At 38.6% G+C, this 11,784-nt stretch overlaps 1 protein-coding gene across 1 annotated transcript; it reads right to left on the bottom strand.

The window, feature by feature from the left end:
- Positions 1–3,815: 3,815 nt before the first annotated feature.
- On the bottom strand, positions 3,816–11,521 carry gnat2 (guanine nucleotide binding protein (G protein), alpha transducing activity polypeptide 2). Its single transcript, XM_059333870.1, has 9 exons — positions 11,416–11,521; positions 7,874–7,916; positions 6,892–7,033; positions 6,592–6,749; positions 6,220–6,348; positions 5,988–6,117; positions 5,745–5,898; positions 4,526–4,737; positions 3,816–3,874 (listed from the first exon to the last, which is right to left on the bottom strand). The coding sequence occupies exons 1-8, from the start codon at positions 11,519–11,521 to the stop codon at positions 4,547–4,549; spliced, it is 1,053 nt and encodes a 350-aa protein (XP_059189853.1). The 3' UTR covers positions 3,816–3,874; positions 4,526–4,546.
- Between the last annotated feature and the right edge of the window lie 263 nt (positions 11,522–11,784).

The raw sequence follows: 11,784 nt of genomic DNA, 5'->3' as shown, positions 1-11,784 counted from the left end.
ATTATTGCAAAACACTGGTGGAGGATGGACTAATGCAATACCCACATTGCTGGAGGGGCCTTCTTTGTTAAATGCAAAATGTGTCCAAAAGCATTCTGGATTATGTATTGTGGTGAGATGTCCCGAGCTACAAATTGTATTCTACAGACTGAAGAAAAAGTCATTATATGGTACGATCCTTGCTAAAAAAAAATTCACACCATTTTAATATTTTTCAATGAAAATGAGAATAATGATGCAAAAATTATCATTTGCTCTAATATCTTGAATAGTATAATTGCAATAACAGTCAAAAGGAAGTTTTTCTCCAAATGAGTAACAACAATGCAATGTGCTTTTTTTTTTTTTATCAGTGTCAAATCAAGCCTGGAAAGATCATTGAGAGACAGTTCATCCCAAAATACATTTTTCTCCTTATGCTGGGCTTACACCAAAAGATTTTCACAGTCCCAGACTAAAAACAAAGTCTTTAGTAAGTCTAGGAGTTTTACTGGAGTCACAGCGCGCTCCCGTCATCTTTCAGAAAACAGCCCTTTTCAGCTTTGTGAGGGAGCATTTTGTGGCATCTTCTCCTTTTCTTTTTTTTTCCAACACAAACCACTGCACACACTAGAGCAGCTGTAGCCAAAAGCTGCTTCTCCTCCATTTTGTAAGTTTTTACTAAGAGCATGGTAGGAAAAAAATGCTAAAAGAATCTAGTTGTCTTGTAAATAGTTACTCTGCAAGACTCACAGTGGCCCTCATTTATCAAACGAGCGTACGTCAGAAAGTGAGCGTAAAGTGGGCGTAAGATGATTTCTACGCAAGCCTCGGCATTAATCAATTTGGACGTGAGCGGACGGTACGATCAGATCTCACGTCTGCTCTCAGCTCGTGTACGCAAATTTGAGTCAGCGTGAAGTCCACACGTCTGAGTTGAAGAATTGATCTTAGACTATAGTATCGATGCCTGGAGCTCTTTGGTATTTTGTTTTTAATGGTGACAAAGCAAAACATGTTTAGACTACGTCATTTATCATTAAAACATAATTTAAAATAAATAAACCCTGCGACCGTGAAATTCTTTAAACAGAATACTAGCCGAGTCTATTAAATGTTGTTGACTTCTGCTATTTACCGTTAACCGGCTCGGACACCGGATCGTCAGTGTCTCCTCCACCAGCGTGCTGCCCGAATAGAAACATTTCCAATCAGCGCTGCCACACGCTCCTCTGACTGGGACATCATTCTTAGTAAATGTAAAGAATGTTGTTCTGTTGCAGCTGTTGGACGTCAGCATTTCACTTTCTGCCTCTGAGAAATTCCTCTTCTTTTTGAATTAAAACTTACTTTAAAACATTGTTTACCTCCATCAACCAAGCTGTGAAAACTTTAAGTCTGTGCTCCAAATGTAAAATATTCACCAAACTTAGTATATAACTATAAATACTTTTATTTCATACACCTCTGTCCCTGCATATTTCTGTAAAATGTTTATTTCGCTCCTGTTGTTATTTGTAATGGTGCACTTTGCTAATAAAGCTGACTTTAGGGGGGAAAAAATCCTCTTTTTGGCCATATTGCGCCCTTCGGTGTCGTAAACTCTCGAGGCAAGCAGTCTGAATCGGGTATATATTAGGGCGTGGTATTTAAATGACGCTTGTTTCAAGCCGCCACATTTATCAACAGCCGGTCACTCTTACGCTGTGATTGGCGAGATACGAATGATTGATAAATCACACATGAACCCTGTCTTAAGACGAAATATACACTCAGATCTGCCCTCGTTTCTACACTTTTTTGATAAATGAGGGCCAATCTGTCTAAAATCTCAGTCTGAGACTAGGCTGTGACTAAAAACTCCAAACGCTTGTCTTTAGATGTGAGCAGGTGTGAGCCTATAGTTTTCCGTGAGTCTTTTCCAAATCTTTTAAAAGTCTTCTGATGTATAGGTAGCATTAACTGTAGTTTTATTTGTCAATCTAGATTGTTTCGGTGTTACTCACCAAGTGTTTGAGATATTGGCCATAGAGGTGTCTGCCTTCTCTCAAATATAATGGAACTAGATGGCACCCAGCTTGTGGTGCTCAAAGCGCCAAAAATATTTTTGAAAAATTCAACAGCAATGTCTCCTTACAGAGCTCATTACCCAGATAATCCACAGACTACGTTCTGAGCAGTTTCTTTAAGGAACTATACTAAAAAGAAAATAGTTTCTGGCTTATTGTACATGTAAAAATAATAATAACATATGACTTTGCCACGGAACTCTACCAGCCTATAGGGCCAGCCTCAACTGTAAGTAAAATGAGAAATGTGAACATATTGTAAATCCTAGAAGGGGTGCATACCTTTGTCTCCATAAATATGCCCCAGTGTATGAATCCCTTTCTCTCTCTTAGCAAGAGAGAGGGGGCAGATTCTTAAGCACAACAACGTATTTGAGCCCAAAATGTATATGTATTTAGTTTATAAAATGAGGCTGATGATTTTCTATTTCTATTTCTTTTAAAAGGCCTGTTCATGCCCTCTTGTCAGGTAATGCAGCATCTTTTCACACTTAAAATCTTGGACAGATGGAAATACTGAACCACAATGGGACCGATCTTATGGATTCTGCACAATTTCGCCCTCGAGTTTTCATGCAATGCAAAGTACCAAGAGTGAGAAAATGCAGCATTAAATATAGGAGCCTCGAAGAATGAACCTCGACTGTTCCGTTGAATCTAGCGATACATTCCTCTTGTCAGCTCCATGCACTGATTACACTGTTTTGTCCTTGCTTGCTGTCAAATCTCATGAATCTGTCCCTGCACAATCTTACAGTAAATCTCAACGTGCAGATTAATTACCACTTTAATTTGTTTTGCGCTCTCAATAGGTTTATTGTTAATGAACTTCCATACGCTGCCATTTCCCGTCTGACTAAAGCAGTGAACTTGTATAACAGCAGCATTGTCTCCTACAAGTAACAGCCAGAGGCTTTCCTTCAGTGTTGACAGCCCTGTTTCTCTAATTCGATGTACATTATTGACAGTGTGATTCTGCAGCAAAGAAACAGACACACAAATGAAGTTAATGCATCTTTATTTCATGCCTCTACATTTCATAAGAAAGGACAAACTCAGTAGATTTTCATTCCCTTTTCATAATAAAGCATCATCCCTCTAGTGTATCACTCTCTCTCATATAGATTTAGCTTTCAAAATATATTGAATTACCTACTCTTATGTACAAAGTTTCTCTACCGTGTTTGACCTTCTCAAATTTATACCTCACATTAAAAGGTTTAGTGAAGTGAATACATTAACACTATTTAGATTAGATACATGTACAATTTGGTTTGTAATCTGGATACACTGCAAGCACTGGGAATATCTGAGATATTTGCACAGCAACTTTTTACAGTTTAAATATCAAGACCACAGAGACTACTGTACTCAAAAACAAAAACAAGGTTGCAATGTTGCTATTCACAATATTAATATTTTCCCCTGATTTTTATTGTTTTAATAATTTTTTACAGAGCTTGGTTTTAATAGTAAATATAACTCACAACACAGTGGTCAAAGGGAAGCAACGAGGACCGAATGAGCAACTATTTCATTTTGATACCTTCAAACCAGCAGCTTCTAGTGTGAGACAAATAGTGTACTATCTTGTAGAAAGCTGTACTTCCACAACAACAATATGGTGACTTGATAGTTGTTTCAACCCAGCTGGGCGTGCATTGTGTTGCAGGGATGTACTGTTGGAGGTGGTGATGTGCTCAAAGCAGTCGAGGACCGGGACTTGGCATGGAAGTGATGGCAACAAACTGAGGATCCTCGGTGCTCCAACAGTACACTTCTCAGTTAATGCCAATGTGTGAGGGGTTAAGGTAGGAAAGGAAGTTCTGCAAACAAGAGCAACATACAAAATTAAACCAAGGTTAGAATAGTTTTGAATGCCGTCTCCTTTTTCAGTAGTGATATAGCTCATAACTAAAAAACAGCAAACTTTTTTTCTGTTTTTATTAACCATTTAGTATCATTTTAGTTAGTTCATTTAGTTTCACTTATTCTTCACTGCTTTCTTTCCTTTGGGCTTGGGGTTTAGTTTCTAATAATAACCACTTCTCAAATATGTTTCAGTCACCTTAACTTGTGTAAAATCTCCTACTACCGTCTTAAACATTTTGCTACATTCATAGCTACATATTCCTCAGGTTGCGATCCTTAATATGTTTCTAAAATGAAAAGTGAACTTCCTCTGCAGCTTTGAGAGGAACTGGTTTTAATCACAAATCACTACAGGGATTGTTTTGTGATTCTCATTATCTTCCTTGTCATCAGCAGTCCCAAAAGGGCTAAATTGTCTGTGTGTTTTAGTTTGTGTTGGCTCATGTTATGGTCAGAAGTTGTTGCTTGGCAACACAGGATTGCCAGATATGATTCGCCGTGTGAGGAGAGTTAAATCGAATTGTCAGGGGTCTGCCTCATCTGGACCCTATTATACTCTGTATCAACAAAGTACTCGGGAGTGATGCGATGTGGTCACCACGCACCTCTTTTCTCTCTGGAGCTGCTTAGAAGAGACCGCAATCTTTAAGGTTTTCTTTGATGATGATGTCTGTCACAGCATTGAACACAATCTCGACGTTCCTTGTGTCTGTGGCACAGGTCAAGTGGGAGTAGATTTCTTTCACACCCTTCTTCATGTTCAGGTCCAAGAACTGTGTCTTGATGTAGTTGGCTGCATCATCGTACGTGTTGGGGCCTAAAAGAAATGAAGATGGGAGTGAATTTATGAGAGTTTTCTCAAAAAGGAAAAAAAGCACCCTCATCGTTACATCAATTCCTCTACATCACTGTGCCGGTCAGCTGACATGAGTTTAATATAATTATTTGCATCACACATTTATTGGGGGAGCACCACTGAGACTCTCGCAGTTTTAATCTTAAGATTCCCTACTTGATCATTTAAGTCTTTCATTATCATTTTGTGCGAACAGTTTTGCTCACAACTGAATAAATGTGTTGTTTGTAGGGGTGGCATGAAGTATGTGCAGACACACATGTCAGAGAAACATTGACGTATTTCATTTTTTAGTTATGTAATTGCAGTATCTTACTGTTACTTCGATTTCTATTATAAAATTTGTTGGTTCAAATTAACCTCCGGCCGCTGACCAGGCAGACAGTGAATCGTGAGTTTAGGATTATGGGAAGACGACTGCGGTGTCCAGTCGGTTTTCAAGGGTGGCCAATGCCACCTTGACACTTTCTGGACAAGCTCCTGCTGCACAATTTGGGAAAAAATATCTAGTTGTTATTATTTTCACTTATATTTCAATATGATTCATTATATTGGAAGGAATTTATAGGGATTTTATTTTAGGAATATATTAAAATGATCTTGCTGTGAATTTGTTGGTGAGGATCTTTATCAAAAACATATTTTTTCTTTAGTGTGTAGAATACTATTTGTATGCCAGGACATCTCTGTAGCACCACAGTAGTTTATTCAGAATTTTTACATACATTTTGTCTTGAGATTTGGAGATCGCACTAGTCCATATTGTGATTTTGATGAATTGTGCAGCACTAAGCTAACGCATGAGTTGTTGGCAGCTAACTGTGAACCACGATCACTGCATGTCTGAAAGTAAGCTCAACACTTCCCTGTTCATCATGCCTGATATTCTCACTGCTACAACAGACTTATCACAGTGTAGCACAGCAGTCGTACCCTACCAACCATAATAGCAGCATCAGTCGTCTTACCATCATAATCTGGGAAGCAGATACTCAGATGGACTTTCTTGATCTTTTCTTCAAAGAGATCCTTCTTGTTGAGGAAAAGCACGATGGAGGTCAGTGCGAAGAATCTGTGGTTGCAGATACTGTTGAATAGATGGAGAGACTCGTGCATGCGGTTCTGAAAAGGTCAAAGGAACAGGGTTAGTTTTTTAGCTGACCTGTCCATCATTTCGTGCTTTATGATCAGGCAGTGGAGTCTTGACTCACCACTTCATCATCCTCTACCAGCACCATGTCATATGCACTGAGAGCTCCGCAGAAGATGATGCAGGTCACACCCTCGAAACAATGGATCCACTTCTTTCTCTCTGACCTCTGGCCACCCACATCGAACATCCTGTTCACCACAGAAAGTCACAACAAAGTCAGTACTGGGCATCGCGGTGGTGTGGTCAGTTGTTGCATGTGTCATACTTTTGGTGGCAGTTTTGTGACTCACCTGAAGTGCAACTCTTTGCAGGAGAACTGTTCTTCGATGATACCAGTTGTTTTGACTCGAGATCGCAGCACGTCCTGCTCAGTGGGGAGGTAGTCTGACTTGCAGATTCTGTCCATTTCATTGAGGTAGCTGAGGACAAACGACACAGCAATCAGGCCTCAGGTTGGGGCTCGGTATCATTCAAAAACATCTTGTTAGGTACTGAAATTTGTTACCAGCATTTCTTGATACTTGATAGTATTGAATCAATTATTCGATTTCTTAAGGTATTGAAGTTTTGTACTGAGCCATACCACAGAAACAAAATGATGGCTATCTATAAACACTTAGCCACTAGTGATGGTATCAATCCCAGTTGTAGAATGGACTCACTAGCCAGCAGAGTCGTTCAGTTGGTACTCAGCAGCTCTGTCGTAGGCGGCCTGCACACCAGAGTCTGACCACAGCTTCTTGATGACATCAGCTAGCTCAGCAGGCATCGTGCCTTCTTCAATGGAGTCTGACAAGTTCTGCAGCTTCTGTGCATTCTCCTGTGGTTTTAATGCACACAGAACAAAGATCCATCAGCACCGGCACAGCACTTCTTGAACTATTTATAGCATGAATGTCAGTGAAAATGAACTCTACAAGTTAATCATGTCTGGTGTTCATCGTTTAAGTGTCATATGAGACCTGTGCACCGGGTGCGCCAAAATCAATGGACAGCATCTCCATGCCTCTGATGATAGCCAGAGCAGACTGCAGGATGTTGCCATAGATGACCGCCTTGAACTCCAATTGTTCCTCTTTTGTGTAACCACCTTGATGCAGAATCCTGCAAACAGTGAAAAATAATATATATTTTAGTTTAGGGAGAAGCTTTGTCAAACGTTGCTACTTAAATCATGTGCTAGGCTGAAATGGTTTGTAATTTAAATATCTCGGAATTTATTTGTAAAAAGTTATTTTAAATAGAAATACTGGGATGGTAAGTTTGGAGATCTACACGTGTAAAAAGTCAAGTTCATACAATATACATTACCATATTATATTATTATACTAAAAATGTTATTACTAATACTACATTTCACCTCATACTATATCTTATAACCTCATACTCTACTACTGTACTAAAGCATAGTAATCATAGTATTACTGAATAAATAATTCCTGCACACTGTCTACATATACATTAGACTTGCTGTTATTAATCATACCTTGTAACCTTTGCTTTAATTGCTCTTTTATAGTTCATACTTTTACTCTTACACTAGTTGTATATGCCTGTAATTTTCTTTATTGTATTTTTTTTCTTCTCTATTTATTCATACTCCAGTCTTTGTGCAACTGCAAAACCTGAATTTCCACTCTGGGGATGAATAAAGGCTTATTATATCTTATTAAAAACACCCATTGGAGCTAGTGTTCACAGTGCCACCCTGTGGTGTATTTCTGACCTCACTCAGCTCTTCTTGCCAGAGTGAACTAACTGCACAAAACAAGTGCTGACAAATCAGAGTAAGCGGATGTTTGCCCTGTTGACCTTTTGTTAAAAGGCTTCACTGCAAGTGAAACAGACAGAGATGAGGGAGCTTTGGCCTGCTGGCTGCATGCCTGACCAATGCTATTAAAAAAAGGTTTGCTTGCCACTGACATGGTGCATTTTAATACTTACTTCATTTGTTTTACAATGGTGCTTTTCCCAGACTCACCAGCGCCTGGAAGAGAATGAAAAGGTTAGCAACAACAACACACATAGCTAGTGTCTTTCTCTTTGACATGGCTTTGAGTAGAAGTCATTAACAGCCAAAGAATGTGCTGAGATAATGCAGTCAATTTAAAGGAACAGTCCTGCAAAAACACACATAACTGCTGTGACTTTGACCTCAAAGTGCTGTCTGCCTGTTTGGGTAGTTTCATCACATGGGATCAAAACTCAGTCATGTGATTTGTACAGCTCAAAGATGTTTTGCTGGAATGATTCACAAGTATTTAGGACATAATGATCACTGTTTTTTTTTTTTACTGAAGTTCTTATGTCTGTGTCAGCAACAGACCGTTTATAAAAGTAGAGCTTTACATGAACCTGAGATAGTTGCACAGTGGAGAAGGCAGAGCAAACAGGCAAAGTATATACTGCATTTGATGCATGTAACAAACATCAGCTACAGTTGAGAAAATGCAGGCTGAGGTGATAAAAGCAAGACTAGACAAAGTTGTTTGCGGCAGTGGAGAGGGGATATTTTAATGTGTTTTAATGTTTATATCTTTTTTTTTTCAGCTGGCCTGGTCCTTCATAATTATGGTGATCTTGTCTTGCTTTTACCACGTCCACCTGCATTTTGCTGATGTTTTTTATCTGAAGTGTTTTAGCTCTCAGTTGTATGTGAGGCCTTGTGGTGGTTTAAAAGAGGACACTAAACAGGCTAAAGGCAGGAACAACATAATCACCTTGCGGCACTACAACAAAGCTTCTGGGTTTTGCTGAGCTATAATGCAGTCTAATTTAGTCTTCTGTAAGCAATTCATATCAGATTATCAGCAGGTTTTTGTACATTGAGCGCTTCACGCTGTAACAGATGCCGCTGAGCTCCTGCTGGCAGACATATCTAAACTTAAGCATATCACACTGAATCTCTTTGAAAAGAGGCAATCCAGACAGGAGGAGAAACATGATTGGTTTAAGGCGAGCAGCTTCTCTCAATGAAAGTGCATACGTTGTACATTAATACATAATGTGGACTGTGCAGTTCTGTACAATTCAAGTCACAGTTGGATTTGCTGGCTAAAGAACAGCTTGCAGGCAGATCAGACTCTCTGCAGCACTGTAAGCTAACTCAGGCCAGAAGGAATTTATCACAGATATACCAAAGCTGGCCATGCTGCTCTCAGTGGAGCCACGTTAAGCTCCATCATCAGACTTACTGCATGAGCACTTAAAGACACTCCTGTGATGCCAACCCTCTCAGGGACAAACATTTGGGTTTTCCCCTGCTAGCAGTCACTAGCATGTCAATAACAGGTTTGTTTTGAGAAAGTTAAGGTGGTTAAACACCAACTGACTTTTTAACAGCTGTGATTTATTGAAAAGTTCCTTTATCCTCTCTGTGAGTCATTCTTTCACCTCGTGCTCATTAGCAAATGTGCCTTTAGGCTTTACAGTGTCATTAAATCTGGGCTTTAAAGGAAAGCTCTGTGTCCACATTTATCCTAAAGAAGATACCATAGATGTCTTTTTCGTTGTCATATACCAACTGTCGGGAAAATATTTTTGAAGAACCTCAATAAATGCAGTTTTGGAGCAAATTAGGACTGCAATTCCTCAGCCTACAAGGAGGCAGACTTGCAGTTTACCATTTTCGGAAGTTTCCTCTTACTGACTACATTTAGGTTTCTTTGATATCTTGATGGACATTTTTGCAAAAATATGTTATATGTATAATAAATGTTCCATCAGTTAATTTTTTTTTCCACTGGTTAGCAAGCCTGCAGACAAGGAGCAGACCTCAATCATGTTCAGTTTTTTTATCAACTCCTACTTGCTCCTTTCACAATACCATCAGAGACCACAAGATGGCACTCTTGTTATCTTTACTGACTCAGTTCTCACTTTCTGATCTCTGATTCTGTAGTGCATGTAGAAATTGAAGTACTAAGTGAGTAGTGTTTTAGACACACTCTGAAAGAATATTGCAATGTTTTTGAGACACAAAATTCTAAGTTTTATGGTAAATATTTAAAGAATTAATACATTAAATACTTGATCATTACCAGTGCAACAACACAGAGGCCCATGCTCTGCAGATATGGATTATTATTTATTTATTTATTTATGATTATTATTGTTTTCAATGCATACTTATATTTTTTAATCCTTTTTGGTCAACGCTGGCTCCTAGATTTTAATCAAAATGTTTGCTGGTATATTGACACTGCAAATATTGCTGTTATAACGGTGGTAATAAAACACATTTTAGACCTAGTTTCTGAGCAAGATGAGGGATCAACAAAGACCTCACCAAGTGGATCTGCACTAAACCAGTTAGCTAATCGGATTGACGTATCACCGCTGCGATGTGATTCATTTAGACCAAAGGCTATGATTGTTTTAAGCACCAACGTCCTTCCGCTAGAAGTGAAAAGTCATTCTTAATTTTTAAGAGGCAGCAAAGAAAATCAAAGTACATTTTGCAACTACTTTTTAAAATTATTATATTAAATTAAAATTTAAAATTTGTTGATTATTTTGGAAAAATGTTTTCATGGCTGAAGCCTTCGAGAAATTTCAATTCCTGCAAATTCTAAAAGACAACTTGTTATAGTAAAAGCACAAATTAAATCATCTGCACAAGCTCAAACCTCTGCAGTATTTATATTATATGTATAGGCCTAAGAAGTTAATGTAAAAGTCTGTTACTAATATTTAGTCTTCAGTATACTTTAGAAATTTAGAAAACACAGAAATGTGTTTTCTAAATTCACATAAAGTGTTAGTAATTCTAATACAGAGTATTCTTGTTTAGAGTTTTATCTCAGATCCGTTTCCTGCTCAGCCTGCAAATGTATCTCCCTTATCTCACCCTATTTATCTCCCACTAATTCTCTCTCAGTTTTCCACGAACTCACACAATCTTTTCCTCTTTCTAATAAACTAATGTAGGGTTTTATCCAAAATGATTTTATTTCTTTATTTCATCTGCACAGCCTGGAAATCCTCTGTGCATACCATATCTTACATCTAACTAAGCATTACACAGCTCTGTTAGAGCAGTGTAAAGCACCTCAGACTGTTCATATCCAAGATTTAAAAATATGCAACAAACTCAGAGTGAAACACCCATCATGAGCTTATGCAATGTATTATTATTAATTAAATTATTATTAATTTATAGATCATAAATTACTCTTATCATGAAACAATTGTTCAATGAAAGCTCACTAAACCATTTTCCTATTTTTTCCCCCCTGTGCATTTCCTCATTTAGCCATTACACCTGTTGAGTGTTGGCTGTCTGCAAGACTCCTGCTCTACTCTGCAGACCCGATCCAAAGAAAATTCTGTTAAATCAGAAATGGAACACTAAAACCTAGAGTTTGCAAGATGCAGAATCTATATTAAGTGAAAACCTGCCAGTCTGAGCACTTTGCGTCACCTGCAGTCTTGGACAAAAAAAAAGGAAAAGTTGCTGCAACAAGACTGACCAAAAGCGAACTTACCAAGCAGTAATAGCTTGACAGTTTTAGAGTCCTTATCAGCATCTTCTTGGAGTTGTTTTTCCAACTCCTTAGACTTTTTGTCCTCGGCACTTGCTCCTGCTCCCATGGCTTCTTCCTCCGCAAACTCAAGATCCTCAAGGATGGAAATTTTGACGGTTCTCCGTGAGCAGTAGCAGCAGCGAATTTGGTTGCAACACTAATCGTGTTGAAAGGCGATTTCCGAGCGGAAGGGGATTGGGAGGGAGGTGCTTGAGTCTTCTTGGCTTTACCCTCTTTCGATTAGATGATGAGATGCGACCCTCTCAAGGATCAAATCAATTCAGAAGATCTGGCAAGGAGTGAGCCACCCTTTAATTCCCTTTGCTTAAA

Source organism: Centropristis striata, chromosome 5, assembly GCF_030273125.1.
Source record: "Centropristis striata isolate RG_2023a ecotype Rhode Island chromosome 5, C.striata_1.0, whole genome shotgun sequence".
In the NCBI taxonomy this organism is placed as follows: domain Eukaryota; kingdom Metazoa; phylum Chordata; class Actinopteri; order Perciformes; family Serranidae; genus Centropristis; species Centropristis striata.
Note: the sequence above shows the minus strand (reverse complement) of the source record. Positions and strands in the feature narration are given on the sequence as shown.